Raw genomic sequence first — 15,926 nt, 5'->3', positions numbered from 1 at the left:
TGACCGCCGTGTTTACTGTTCTGGCGGCTGTATCTGCTGAGTCCATAGCCGATCTTATTTGGTTGTTGGAGATACTTTGGCCCTCCTCTATAACCTGTTGGGCACGCTTCTGGAACTCTTTGGGAAGGTGTTCAATGAAATGTTGCATTTCGTCCCAATGTGCCCTGTCGTATCTTGCCAGTAGAGCTTGTGAATTGGCAATTCGCCATTGATTGGCTGCCTGTGTTGCCACCCTTTTGCCTGCTGCTTCGAATTTCCGACTTTCTTTGTCAGGTGGTGGTGCGTCCCCAGAAGTTTGTGAGTTTGCCCTTTTCCGGGCAGCTCCTACTACTGAATCAGGAGTTAGTTGTTGCATAATGTAAACAGGGTCCGTAGGGGGAGGTTTATATTTCTTCTCCACCCTAGGTGTGATGGCTCTGCTCTTGAGCCGGTCTTGAAACACCTGTTTGGCCGGTCTTGAAACACCTGTTTGGCGTGTTTTAACATACCTGGTAACATTGGCAAGCTTTGGTATTGGCTATGTGCTGATGACAGGGTATTAAACAAATAGTCATCCTCTGTAGGTTCTGAATGTAATGCTACGTTATGGAAAGTAGCTGCCCTGGAAACCACCTGCATATAAGCAGTACTGTCCTCTGGCGGTGATGGCCGTGCCGGGTACCAGTCCGGACTATTATCAGAGACTGGTGCATCGTACAGATCCCATGCATCTGGGTCATCCTGGCTCATCCCTGTGTGCTTTAGTGACTGCACCATTGGGGGTGTTGCTATTGGGGACAGATGTGGTGAGTGCGGTGGCGATGGCTGTGGAGAAAACTGTGGTGGTGTTTTTTCTTTAGCCACCTTTGCTTTTGGCTGCATTTCCGTTTCATGGAATGCGAGCTTCCGCTTCATTTTAATTGGGGGAAGAGTTCTTATTTTCCCCGTGTCCTTTTGTATATGGAGCCTCCTCTGGGCATGGTCTGGCTCTCCCATCTCCAGTTCTTGTCCAAACTTGTGCCTTGTAGTTGTGAGGAAAGGCCCTGTTTGTCCGTATAGGAGCTTTGTTTCGGCTCCGAGGCTGGGTGTTTTGGCACCGAAACCTTCTCAGCAGTCTTTTTCGGCTCAGAAGAAACCTTTTTAGATTTCGGTGTGCCGATCTCTCGGTGCCGAGTTTGGTCGGAGCCGGTATCTCGGTGCCGAGTATATTCTGAGCCGGTATCTCGACCAGAGTCGGATGTCTTCGGCTGTTGTTTGTCCTTTTTCGGTGCCAATGTTTGGTCACCGTGCTTTCGGGTAAAGCCATGGCCTGTCGGCGGTGGCGTCCCCTGGGCCTTCATTATTTTCGAGTGAGTTTTTGCCGGGGCTGTTTTACTCACGGTTTGTTGCCTCGTCGGCAGCTCACTCTCTGGCTCGTCCGAGTCCGAATCTGGGATGGCGAATGTCTCCTCTTCTTCGACGTCTGGGTGTCCGGCCGGTGTCGACACCATTTGAAGCCTTCGAGCTCTTCGGTCGCGCAGCGTCTTCTTGGGCCGAAATGCCCGACAGGCCTCGCACGTATCATCTTTGTGTTCGGGGGACAAACACAGATTACAGACCAAATGTTGGTCTGTATAAGGATACTTAGCGTGGCATTTGGGGCAGAAGCGGAATGGGGTCCGTTCCATGAGCCTTGAAGATGCACGCGGTCGGGCTGACCAGGCCCCCCCGAGGAGTGGAAGCCCCGAAGGGCTGCCGGAGCTCTTCTTTTCTTCAGTGTCGATGTGTTATGACTAACCCGATCGCAAACAATACCGTCTAATTTTCCGATTGATAACGATCTTTTCCGAACCGAAACACGGAGCGAAGAGGAACACGTCCGAACCCGATGGCGGAAAGAATCAAAGATGGAGTCGACGCCCATGCGCAATGGAGCCGAAAGGGGAGGAGTCCCTCGGTCTCGTGACTCGAAAAGACTTCTTCGAAGAAAAACAACTTGTAACACTCCGAGCCCAACACTAGATGGCAGGATAATGCATAGCATGTGTATCTGCAGCTACACATGCCATCAAACATAGATATATATATATATATATATATCTATCTCATTGGTATAGCCGTGGGGAAAACTACTCCATCTGTTACATGGAGGATGTACCCCTCCCATGCCTTGATTGAGTAAGGGCCATCTGCGGGTGACCTCTGTGTCGGTCTACCTGATTTAGATGTGCAGACAAAGAGGTCAAGTTTTCACTGCTCATCACCATCTGGGAAACCATGCTGGTAAGGGGCAATGATAACTGTCTAATGCTTCCCTTACTATGGGAGATAACCCCCATGGTAGGAGGGGTGCTACTTTTTTTTTTTTCACAAAAAGACAATCCGGCATTGGGATTTTGTTTTTAAAAATTAAAAAAATAATAATAATAATGATGGACGGCTCTGTCATGTTGATGGAATAGTGCGTCAAATGTAAAAAGGCACTGACAGGAACAGCCATTTCGGTGGCTCCTGACAATGTTTTGTGAATTGATCGTCAGCTTGGTGTTCATTTCTAAATTTGGAGGATAAAGTAGTCTCAGCATGCCACACATTAAGTCCTCAGCCAGGGCGACGGTCTTGTTTGTCAGCCAAAACGTAAATAGGACCCTTATTAAGAATTCCTCTTTTTTTTTTATATATATATATGTATTTTTTTTTTTGCAATGTGGGTACCTGTGGATTTTTAGCCCCAGCTCAGCTGGCACGAAGGCAAACCTGTACAATTTTTAAAACTAGACAACCAGAGTCCATGGGTGCACGGCTCTCACCAGTTACTTTGACCCAGAAGTTGTTGCAAACACACTGTGGTAGGAAACACAAATTTTCCTCATATTTCTGTGACAGAGAGACCTGAACACGTCTCTCAATAGAAACTGTACCCCACTTGTGTTGGTGGGCCAAGAGAAAACAATACAAAAGTCCCTAAATCGCTATATTGAGAGATAAGCAATAAGGATAGGAGTTGTATTTGGGGCCGTGTTGTGGTGTCACCTTGTGGTGTCACCCATGCAAATTTATGAACCACAGACATTTTTTTAAACTAGACAACTAGAGGAGTTCAGGGTGGTATACCCTGTGTGGATCCCACAAGAGTTTCTTACCCACAAAGCTCTGCAAACCTCAAAATCCGCCTGAAATCACACATTTTCCTTCCATTTCTGTGATGGAAATTTTTGGAATCCACAGGATTGCGCAAAATTCGTACAACTCTGCATTACCCCACTTGTGCCAATAAAAGCGCAGCTCCACTTTTGTGGCTCATCCTGGTGTCTGCTACAGGAACGACTCAAACCAAAGTCAATGGGAGCCCTCGCCAGTGGACTCCCATTGACCATGGATTAATCAGTTTCTGTCTTGTGCACTAGACCTAGCCATGGAAGGGATGTATATGGAGGAATGCTGGGTGAATGGAGGCTTGTGGCTGCCCACAGATTACAGAACTTTCCATCACAGAAATTAGAGGAAAATATGTTTTGTAGTCAAAGTTTGAAGTTTGCAATGGATTCTGGTTAAGAAACCCAGACGAGAAACACGCAACTCACCCCACCCTGGATACCAACAGGTGTCTAGTTTTGAAAAAAAGTTTGCTAGGTTTCCCTAGGTGCTGACTGAGCTAGGTTCCAAAATCTACAGCTACCCACATTGTGAAAAAATGTGATGCGTCCATATTGAGTTCTGGGCCAATTCCTAATGCCGGCACTAGGCTTACCCACATAAGTGGGGAATCTTTTTTTTGATCAGGAGACTTGGGGTACTGCCAGGTGGACAGAAGTTTGTGGCTCCACACCGATTACAGAACTTTTCATCACAGAAATGTGAGGAAAATATTTTTTTTTTAGTCTTAATTTGAGGTTTGCAAGCGATTCTAGGCAAAACAACCTCGTGAGAGTCATGCATGTCACCCCACCCTGGATACCCCTAGGTGTCTAGTTTTCAAAAATGTACAGATTTGCTAGGTTTCCTTGGGTGTTGGCTGTTCTAGAGTCCAAAATCTACAGCTACCCACACAGGGAAAAAAGTAAGTTTTTAGTAGAATAATGTGATGCATCCATGTTGCGTTTAGGGCCATTTCCTGTTGCGGGCACTAGTGGGGTACCATTTTTATTGCGTGACTAGGGGGGAATGCTGGGTGGGAGGGAGTTGGTGGCTCCCCACAGATTCCACAACTTTCCATCGCAGGAATGAAAGCAAAATGTGTCTTTAGTCAAAGTCGGAGGTTCACAAGGGATTCTGGGTTAAAAAACAACTGGTGAGAGCCATGCATGTTACCCCACCATGGATACCCGGAGGTGGCTATTTTTCAAAGATGTACAGGTTTGCTAGGTCTCCCTAGGTGCCGGCTGAGCTAGCTTCCAAAATGTATTCTTGAAATGCAGTGTCCATTACAACAACAGCCAACACGTGTTTCGTCCTGTGAGAGAATTGCTCTCAGAGACTTCATCAGGGCTTCACAATAAGTGACAGGGAAAACGGTTTCATAAACGTTTTAATCCCTCTCCTGAAAAATCCAACACTAGTCCAATCCCAGAAAAACAGTCCAAGTTACCACGTATGTGCCCGTATCGGTGTGTTTACACATCTATCTTCGTGCAATGTACAGAAAGGACTATAATCCTTGTATCTCGCAGTGTTGATATGTAATGTGTATTGGAGACACATTACATGTCAACGCCGCGAGAAACAAGGATTATAGTCCAATTCTCTCACAGGACGAAACACGTGTTGGCTGTTGTTGTAATGGACACTGCATTTCAAGAATAAATTTATATTTTTGCCTATTATCCTGGTTTGATTTATGTTAATGATCGTGAACAAGACACAGAGACGGAAACACATGGATAACTGAGCTTACATTTCACGAGTGCCTTGACATCTGTTTGTTACCACTCTGGATACCAGTAGGTGTCTACTTTTAAACAATGTACAGGTTTGCTAGATTTGCCCAGGTGTCAACTGAGCTAGGGTTGAATACTAGAGCTACTCACATTGGAAAAATACGGCCAGGTTTCAGTGCAAAAATGTGAGGTGTCCATATTGTGTTTTGGCCCATTTCCTGTTGCAGGTACCAACACTACCCACACAAGTATCTGAAGACTTGTGGGAGCATAGAATAGTGTAACAATTGTTATTACCATTCGGATTTTGCTACGTTTTTGTCTTCCAAATGTAAGCCAGTGTAAAAGAAAGAAGTCATTTCATACACTAGTACAGGTACCCACAAATTCAGAGATGTACAAATGACCACTGCTCCTGAACTCCATATCTTGTGTCCATTCCAAAAATGTATAGGTTTCCTCAATACCCATTTTCCACTCTACATATTTCACTATACGAATTGGTCTATACTCTGTACTCAATGAAAAACCACTGTAAGGTGCAGCTGAGTCGCTGGCGAACCTACAAACCCTATACATATCTGCAACAGAAGGGTCTATAAGAGGTAATGTTAAAATGCTTTTGTAAATCGGCCATAGTGACAAAAAGTTACAGATGAAAATGCTGTCACAAGCAGCTGGTTTTTCCTACTCATGTTCGGTATTTCTTTATTTCAACAGCTATTTCCTTGGGAAAACCTCGAGGAATGTATATATATGACCCTTTGCTAAATTCAGAGGTTTGTCTATTTTTACGGAATCTATAGCTTCCCTTGATCACCAATGGGTTTCACATTGGTTTCCACCACAAACTGGAAGTAGGTTGAGAGCACAAAAAAAATAAGAAAACTGGCTACCTCTTTGAAAAATGGCAAAACCGTGGTACAAAATTTGTTTTTGCTTCCTTAACTCTGCATGTTCCTGAAAGCTGGGAAGATTGAGACTTTATTACAGGAAACCATTTGTTTATGCCTTTTTTTTGTTTTAAGGAAAAACAAGATAAATGTCTATATTTTCTGTATTTTCTTAGCCCATTCCCGGGGAATCCATAAACCCTGCGTACCATGAGAATTCCAAGGATGTTTGGAAAAAAGGGTGTAGACTTGGAGTGGATACCTTATGTGGGAAAAAGTTAAGAAGCCCTAAGCGCAAATCACTTCAGGTAGCCAAAAAATGTCACAGCATTGGGGCATGGGGTATTAATCAATAACTAGCACCAAAGTGCTTGAAAAGATCGTATTCTTTCAAAGCTTTTTGTGAAATTGATAAGGAAATAAGGGACACCTTCCTTCTTAATTTTGTAGAGGGATCACACAAGGAGAGGAAAGAGTTAAACTTAAACTAAGTATTCCTTAGACTAGGTATTATCTAGATCTTTGCAGAAGTGCATGCATGGGTATGCCTGTACATGGCATCTTATGTCTTTGGACCAAACGCGGTAAGCCGGTAGAAGAATACAGACATTCAGCAACCAGAGCCCATTTTCATAATAAAGACGGCGTTCTTCTGCATTCCTAAATTGCATTTTGCTCTAATCTGGGACTGGCAAGAAGGGAATGCTAACAGGTTCAAACACAGATTACTCCCACACAAACATTTATGTAAAAAGAATCTGGGGTACTTATAAAAATGCCTCCGGTTCCGGGAAAAGTTAACACGAAGGAAATCTTTAGAAGCTGTGTACATAATGACTGCACACGAAACACAAAGCTAGGAGGAGCCTCAGGCTGTGTTCGTCATGCCATTAAATGAGCTCAATGTAATTGTATTTTTTTAAAAGGAACTATGAAAGCCTGTATAACACCAGACCAAGGTGGAGCGTTAAGTAACACAGCACAAATATTTGGATGTGCCTTTATAGTAATTGAACACCAACTTATTCCCAGAAACCAAATTCATTAAGGTTATTGGATGACATGTTGGCTCAGCTACGTAGTGTGAACGATACGGCACGATATTACAGGTACTGCAACCCATTACAGAGATATCGTAATAATCTAATGTCGTCAGGATAATTTTTCCAGTTGTATAAGAAACATTACCATAGAATGTTAAGAGTCAGTGTATTCGGTCAGGGTGGAATCCTACAGGACTTAACATCTAGGGCAGTGGTTCCCAACCTTTTCATTTCTGTGGACCCCCACTTTAACATTAATGGAACCCAGGGACCCCCACTGACCGGGGGACCCCCGCCTGAGCCATTAGTGGAAGCTGGGGACCTAGTATGTCAATATTTGTTAATATTTTTGAACTTTCTAAGCTCTCGCGGACCCCTTGAGAAGGCTTTGTGGACCCCCCAGGGGTCCCCGGACCACAGGTTGGGAACCACTGATCTAGGGAACTAAGCGCCACATTCCAGACCAGCCTCCCTTGTTTCTTTCATCTTGTACCAGCATTCTCAGGTCTGTGTCACACCATCACTCAATTACGTAAATCAAGTGCCTATTAGCATTGTATTGAGTCGAGGAGTGATTTCCAGGTCGCAGCTATATACAAACTATGGAAACAAAAACCGCACAATTGACACCAAATTTTAATTAAAACAAATGCAAGATCTGGTATTGAATATTTTGAGATCCACTTGCGTTTCTGCACTCTCACATACAACAGCTGTGTCAGCCCGTATTATTTACTCACAAGAATGCTGAGAAGTATTTCGGTAAAGAGGATAAAAAAGGTAAAAATGATTTGGTCAACAGGGCCACAATAGACAGCCAGCAGCACCACAATTTAGTTTTGGTTGATGAGGACGCCAAGAGAGGGACTTGGAATCATTGAAAATGTCCATCACCACTTGGGAGCTCCACTCTCCTGTGTGAAAATGGCAGTACAGAGAGTTAGGACCCACTATAATCGTTGGCTCGGAAGTGGTCAGGATGCTTTCTATACTGAGGCCAACAACTACCATGGTCTGGTGTGTCAATTCCTGCTAAAGGTGTATCTTGAAAACAGGCACAAGTTATGTAACTGCCTGAGATAGATTCAATACTGGATAAAACATAACTGAGTGTTCCACACTGGTGAAAGTGTAACAGACCAAGATCAGGGGCCTGGAGTGCTGAAAAGGTAAGGAAATAGGTGTTATAATAAAGCTCTTTCATCTAAACCTTACTATATGCTGGTATTAAAAAAAAAACACTTTTCGAATACGAATAATATCCATATTTTGCTAGGCTGTCAACACAAAGCTAGAGTAGTGAGACTGTCATGACTTGGCTAGCTAAATGCAATGTTTTCTGGACCCTAAAATACTAACTACTGATGAGCTCCATCTTGGGCGGCACACCCAGTCCAGTTTCCCATCCTTCTAGTACCATAATCGAAAGGGAGGAGTCCTAAAATCTCCTTTCAAAGAAGCGTGGAATACAGAGCAGATGAAGATACACCTGTTCTTTGCCCTCTCTCGACATACAGACTATACAAGGTCTCCCGTTTTACCACTGAATTTCCTGCTTTAATATGTTCCTGTGTTAGACCCAGTATAATGTAAATGTCTAGTAATTAACACGCCTCTGTCATGTGGCACTCTTGGTGCCATTCGAAATTGCCATGAGAGAGATTATCAAACCATTCCAGCTATGCCTTGACAAATAAGGCAGCTGAATGCCTGGCAATAATTGCAGCGTGAGGATTAAGGAGAGCGAATCAGCCTGTTGGTATTATTATGGTGGCCTTGTGACAGCCTCAAATGCAGTTTACTTAACAGCAACAGAGTCAGAAGCACGAGGGATTCGGTGATGTTTGTAGGCTTGCAGGGCAATCCGCTCAATCTCAGAGCACACTAGTTGCTGCTCTCTGTCGAACTCCAACCAGATAGTAGCGAATACAAGTGGACTGCAACTCAATGTCTAGTATTCACTTGCCTTCGCCTGTGGTGCAGAGGTGTCGCCCCGGAGACAGTAACACAGCAGCCTGCTGTTGGTGTGTTAAACTTTGAGTCCACTATGCTGGCAGGTCTTCGCTGATGCTTAAACTTCTAATTTCAATTTTTTTCCTGGAAGAAGAGTGCTCGGGTAGGTAAACACGCACGCAATCCAGGTTAAATCCACTTCTACAGCGCAATCCTTATTTAAAACGAAACTGTTCACTGAATATTAACGATACTGTTAACCAATCTCTGCGACATTTTCCTTCCTACGTATAAGGTAAAGACTGGTAATGAAGGGCGGGACTCATGCAGAGCGCGTATAAAACAAATGGCTGGTTTTCAGCAAGCCTAGTACTTGCCTGTGACCAGAAATAACCTACAACTAATTAACGATCCTTCCCCATCTGAAGAAAAAACACAGCATACATAATGTATACATATAGAAATACTGGTTTCACTACCTTCGGTGTAATCAGGGCTAATTGCATTTGGTCAGTTGATGACATAGGAGACCGTAGCTGACAGGAGCATCACATCACCAGACACCAAATACCATGGTCAAAACATTTTGTTTTAGTTTGGTTTTATTAAATTGTACTGACTGCAAGAAACAGCAGGTACATAACAAATCACCAGAAGATACGCCTCATAGCGTATACATTGACTACATTAAACCAAATGACATACAAATTTCAGAGATGTCCACGCATTGCCCTGCATTACGTTTCAGTCAGATCAGCAACATAATTAAGAGACAGTTGTATTCAAGATGTGTTATTATTGCAGTGTTAAGCAGCTGATGGACAGAATGCATGATGGTGGAGATCAGCCTCCCACCAGTAGGGTGCAGAATGTGCTAGCATATGGGCCTATACTGCTGAGATAAAGGCTCGTGAACAGTGCCTCCACAGGGATCGCAGTCTATCCAGAGAGTTCACATTCAGCTTGCGAGGCAGAGTATGTTCAAAGGGGCTCCAGATATCATTACAGCATCATTCACATGTGGTCCGGAGTCTAGAACACATACAAATGTTGACAGGAGTGCAGAGTGGGGGCTCCCAGATGTACTGGGGTGAGATGAAGCTGCCATTAGGGTACAAGTCGCATAAGCGGTTAGCTGGAGGCAAACACTATGGTACACCAGCAGTACATCAGACTCTGGAGGGTAGGTAGCTCAACCGCGAACAGGGAATAAAGCCCAGTCCATCGCCGCAAGCAGTCCCAGTCACACACAGTGAACCCAACCATGCCAATCTCCTTTCTGGGGCAGCCCACAGGGAAGCAAATGGGGTTCTAAAGGGGTGGTGTGATAGCAGTAGTGTGCAAATTGTGCTTGGGCGCAATAGTAATACAGCTCCAGGTCCAGGGTTCCAGCCCCCCCGATCAAATGGTACTGTAAGTATTACCATGCAATTCTGGGCTGCTTGCCAGACCAGGCAAGGCTGACAAGAAGATGCGGGAGAAGTGTTAAGTAAGCAGGACCAGCACATTTACAAAGAGACAGAGAAACTTGGTGAGGATTATCTATTTGTCAACTGCAATCCTGCGCGACAAAGAGTTGCAGCTTAGTCCATGCAGGGACTTTGTCTTCAAGCCACGTGAGCGCCCGATGGTAGTTTTCACCAATAATGTAATCAAAATCCATGTTAATCCATACGCCGAAGTATTTGACCGCAGTGAGAGCCAACTTCAATGGAAACTTGGGAACAAATGCAGTTGTTACAACTTGGGGAGACATTGCTGGGGTTTTGATCAAATGTGGTTCTGTCAACATACAAGGAGACAGTCAGCCACCTAATCATGGAGTTTAGCCCTCTCTTGGCTTGGTGGAGGTCTAGTGTAAGAAGCTGGCGCTGTATATACTATATCAAAATGAGATACAGTGTGCACAGAGTCCAGGGGTTCCCCAAGAGGCTTGACAGAGGCAATAACAGATAATACTAATGCTCTATATGTGGCAGTGCGGTCGAGCAGTTAGGCTTATCAGAGGGTAGTGTTAAGCATTTGTTGTACACAAATAAGCAATAAGTGAAAAAACACACTCAATGACTTCACTCCAGACCAATAGGTTTTGATATAGAAAAATATTCTTTCTTAATTTATTTCTAGAGCCACAAGATTCATTTAGCAGGTAAGCACATTAAATGAAAGGTACTTTGCCTAGTAATACATAGGGCCGTCTGCTGGTCACTGTTGCACCAGTGGTCAGTTTCTCTCGAGACTGGGGGCTGCGAGTGCAGTGCTTCTCCAGGTGTCGGATATCTTCGTCCCAGGCAGCCGAAGTCAGAGGGGTCCTTGGGAATACCTCTGCTGGCGTTGTCATGGAGGGGTGAAGAGGTCAACCCAGAGTGGACACTTGGTCTGAATCGCCTGGGAGTCATCTCTGGCTGGTTGGTTCCTCTAAACACAGGCCAGGGGTGTCGGGTGCACAGTAGTTTGGACTCATGCTTCTGGAGTGAGGTGGGAGTCTTTTTAAAGATGGGGTCTTTGTCTTCTTGTTGGGCAGGTCCGCTGTCTACTGGAGTTTCTTGGTCCTCAGTGAGGCAGGCTGTCCTCTGGAGGCCTTTCAGGGGTCGCTGGTCCTGCAAAACATGTTGCTTCTTCTTTTTGCAGCTTTTCGAAGCAGGAGACAGGCCGGTAGGGCTGGGCCAAGTCAGTTCTCTTCTCTGCGGGGTCCTTCTTTTCTCTGCAGGGTTTTCAGCTCAGCAGTCCTTCTTTCTTGAGATCATCAGGAATCTGATTATCTGGGTTCAGGGTCACCCCCTAAATACTACATTTAGGGGTGTGTTAGGGTCAGGGGGCAGTATCCAAAGGATACTCTCCCTGTGGGTGGTTACACCCTCCCTGTGCCCACTCCCTCTGGGGAGGGGGGCACATCCCTATCCCCATTAGCCCTAATCCTCCAAAGAAAGATGGAGGATTTCTCAAGGAGGGGGTCACTTCAGCTCTGGACACCTCACGGGTGGTCCTGGCTGAGGGGGTGACTCCTCATGATCCCTCTGGACTAGTGGGGGCTCGTCCGGGGGGGGCGGGCATCTCCACTGGCTGGAGTGCCCTGGGGCACTGTAACACCAGGCCTGAGCCTTTGAGGCTCACCACCAGGTGTTACAGTTCCTGCAGGGGGAGGCTGTCATGACTTGAAACACCTCCACCCAGGAAAGACTTCGGTTCTGACCACAGAGTGTGCAAAGGCACTCCCCCAAGGTGGTCATAAACTCGTCTGGAAGTGGCAGGTTGGCACAGACTGGTCAGTCTTACACTATCAGTTGGGCTAAAATACAGGGGCATATCTAAGATGCCCTCTGTGTGCATTTTTCATTAAATCCCACACTGGGATCAGTGTGGGTTTATTGTGCTGAGAAGTTTGATACCAAACTTCCCAGTATTCAGTGTAGCCATTATGGAACTGTGGAGTTAGTTTTTGACAAACTCCCAGACCATATACTTAATATGGCCACACTGCACTTACAAAGTCTAAGAATGGACTTAGACACTGTAGGGACATAGTGCTCATGCAGCTATGCCCTCACCTGTGGTATAGTGCACCCTGCCTTGGGGCTGTAAGGCCTGCTAGAGTGGTGACTTACCTATGCCACAGGCAGTGGTCGGTGGGCATGGCACCCTGAGAGGGATGCCATGTCGACTTAGTCTTTTTCTCCCCACCAGAACACACAAGCTGCAAGGCAGTGTGCATGTGCTGGGTGAGGGGTCCCCAGGGTGGCATAATACATGCTGCAGCCTTTTAGAGACCTCCCCTGGCCACAGGGCCCTTGCTACCAGGGGTACCTTTTACAAGGGACTTAACTGTGTGCCAGGGCTGTGCCAATTGTGGCAACAAAGGTACAATTTTAGGGAAAGAACACTGGTGCTGGAGCCTGGTTAGCAGGGTCCCAGCACACTTTCAATCAAAGTAGGCATCAACACTAGGCAAAAACTGGGGGTAACCATGCCAACAGTGGCGTTTTCCCACACCTAGTCTAGTTGCCGGGGGTTCCATGGCAATTGCAAACAGAAGGGGCGACAAAGAGAACCCCTTTCTGGTGCCTCTGACAATCGTTACAGCGCCGCTGAGACAACAGGGTCACTAATTTGATCATATTTTGAAAGTTTCCTTTCATGAGTCAGATCATTATCTCATGGGAGTCAATCGATATCTAATATTTCTTAGTTCCAGCAGTCAACTCACTTCTTATTTACAATGCACTTTGTGTTTATGTATTTAACACAAGCAGCAAATTAGATCAATGGCTCTGCTGCTTATGAAACAGATGCTTAACACCAGCTGTCAAGAACCTTAAAAGTGGAAGTTCAACACTGCCTTCTGGCACAATGTTCTGAGTACCAGAGCAAGAACACTGGAAGTCTGATGCCATAATGGTATACACAGACTGAAGATTAGGAAGTATACAAAAATAACCAAGGCCGATCAATTTTGCACAAGTTTTACCCAACAGGATGGTAGTGATTTGGAGAACATCACACAGGTCCAAAAGGTAAAGAGTCTTCTTGAGATACTGAATAGTGCACAATGGCAGCATATGCTCCAAATTGGACTTTGTAAGAATATGACACAAAAAAGGAAATCATTAATAGAATTACAGGTGTATAGCAGTGATTAGACAAGTTTTTCACAGAAAACCCAGAATATCCTAATGATGAAGCAACAGTGTGAAAGACATTTTGTTTCCTTCTGTTGCTACATCATAACAGTGACTCACCACTCACTTAAATCTGTTTATTTACGTTCATGGAAGGATTAGAGTGACAGTAAAAGGGATGAGGTTCAAATGACATTGTATCTAATCACATTCGCAACGAAGGGCTTGGGCAGATTAAGGATGCTGGGTCTTGATTTTCATAACACTCAAAACGTTTTATAGAAAAAACAAAGGCTGAAATATGCAATTGCTTCCGATCGATTATTAACAGGCATTCCACTTTATGGATTATGTGACTGCAAAGCATATATTACCAAATCAACAGAGAAGCTTATCAAATATGCACTTGCATGCAACTCGTGTTTTGCTAATTGTGGTTGTATAAAACAGAGTGAATGGTAGAGGCAACAGCACTTTAAGTTCTACAATAGTTTTTTTTTTTTAATGAGTTCTTCAGTTGCCATGGACAAGAAAACACTTACCAGTCACTGCCTTTTCAATCAGCTCTTCACAGGCATCAAAGTCACCTTTCAGAACTAGCTTGTCATGCAGATCTGTGAGCATCGGGTGCTCCAATGCAATCTTTGTTTTCTTCTGAAGGGATTCAAATGCCTCGGTGTAGTTGTGCTGACGAAAATGCTTTAGACACAGGCGAATAGCTTCCTGTTCACGGTACTACTGGAACACAAGAAAAGGTATGAGATAGGTTTGCTTTGTGGACAATGACGGAAACCATGTGCACTGAACAGATCATTGTGCTACGAATCTCTATACAAACGCTATAACTGATTAGACAGAAAAGTGAAATAAATGTAAGGCTAGCACTATGTGCTCGACTCCTATAGTAATAAACATCAGAATGAACACAATAAACAAAACAATGACTCATAACGTAAGATGAGACAGATTGTATATTGAATGGAACTGTATTTCTATTAATAACAGCTTTTACAAGCTAATTAATATACTGTCTACATTTACTCTAAACATGCATCATTTGTGCCCTCCTTTATACATTGAACCGGTGTTACTTGAATCCATTGTACAAAAAAACAAGATTATTAAGTTAATTTGAATCTGAGTGACCAAAGTAATCAATTGATTAAAATATAAAACTGCTATTCGAAGACGCCTCTGGTGTGACATAATGCAAAGTGCTTGCAGGGATGTGCATTATACTAGAAACACAATATTTTCACCTGGTTTCAAGTAGAATGCCCAATTTGATTGCCACTGTGTTGTTATAGTTAGGTCAGAGTTTCCACTGGAAGGGCAATTTTATTTTGCAAATAACTTTGGCATCGTCTGGTAAATATCCGCAAAAAGTCCATCCACCTCAGCTTCTTTCTGGAACGTTTTGGGTGGTGGGCAAGAAAAAGGGGACCCAAAACATTGATTTACCATGTTAATTCCCAAAGAACGTTCTTCTGTGATATAGAAAAAACAGTTGAACAGAATTATACCTAATTTGGCAGAAAAATAGAACTTTACACAGAAAGCATGGTTTCCTTATTCAGTGTGAATCTGTTCAACAGTTTAAGAGATTTGTGTTTAAAGAGGTGATGGGGTGGGCTTAACAGAGTTAAAAAGTTAGGTATACCTGGGCAGGTGATCCTTTGGGAGTCCTGCAGTACCGAAACTTAAATATATAGGGATCTTTGATTAGCAGAAGGAGTCTTTTCCCACTTCAGCCCTTTGGGTTCTTAGGGGCTGGTTCTGAACCACCAGTACCGCATGTTTTGATTGGCCAGTCGCAACCTGGAAAATAATTGCTGTTGCAGCCATTTCAGGATTCCGAAACTAATGTCCATATGTCCTCAGTTTATTTTTATTTTTATGGTACCAAAAAAAAAAAACAACAATAACTGAAATGTGGGTTAGGGGTTTGTGAGGGGATGAGGCCCGCAGGGGTTGAGTACTCTGCAGGGCTGTGGCTGCCTGCAGCAGGGGGTTAGATGTCCACTAGTAGCTAAGCCCTGCTTTGAACCCTTCGCTACACAGGGCCAAAAGCCATGCCCAGCAGGGGGAGTTGGCTAAATATGATAATAAATAAAAACAGAAATACCCTGAAAAAACAAATGTTAAAGTGATGTTATAATTAGGTATGGTAATAAGAGCTTACTATACATTAAATAAAACATAGAAATTAATTGGGAAAAAAAACAAAATGTTAAAGTAATGTTATAGTTAGGTATGGTAATAAGGTCGTACATCACACTATAAAAACTCTACAAATTCACTGGAAAGAACACAGGTTAAGGTGAAGTTATAGACTAGACGTTAAACATTAGTTTTCATGTTATTTCAACACCTAACTTTAACTTATAGTTAGGTGTTGAAATAACATAAAAACTAATGCTTAAAACCCCAAGAAACACTAAAATTCACCGATTATAGTCTACTGTGTTAGCTATAACCTGCACCCCGGCCAGGCACTGCTCATTACTTCTCATCACTCATGATGTTAAATGAAATAACGGATGACATCTCAAATGACACCATGGATGCCATTAATGATGACATAAT

At 43.9% G+C, this 15,926-nt stretch overlaps 1 protein-coding gene across 2 annotated transcripts in view; it reads right to left on the bottom strand.

Annotated features, from left to right (window-relative positions):
- Nucleotides 1–15,926, bottom strand: part of MKLN1 (muskelin 1) — a 568,922-nt gene that overhangs the window by 310,159 nt on the left and 242,837 nt on the right. For both annotated transcript variants that reach the window (XM_069229308.1, XM_069229309.1), the window contains exon 6: nt 13,883–14,075. In XM_069229308.1, the coding sequence (XP_069085409.1) occupies nt 13,883–14,075 (193 nt within the window). The remainder of the gene's footprint in view (nt 1–13,882; nt 14,076–15,926) is intronic.

This window comes from Pleurodeles waltl, chromosome 4_1 (assembly GCF_031143425.1).
Source record: "Pleurodeles waltl isolate 20211129_DDA chromosome 4_1, aPleWal1.hap1.20221129, whole genome shotgun sequence".
Classification (NCBI taxonomy): domain Eukaryota; kingdom Metazoa; phylum Chordata; class Amphibia; order Caudata; family Salamandridae; genus Pleurodeles; species Pleurodeles waltl.
This window is presented reverse-complemented; position numbering and strand designations above follow the sequence as displayed.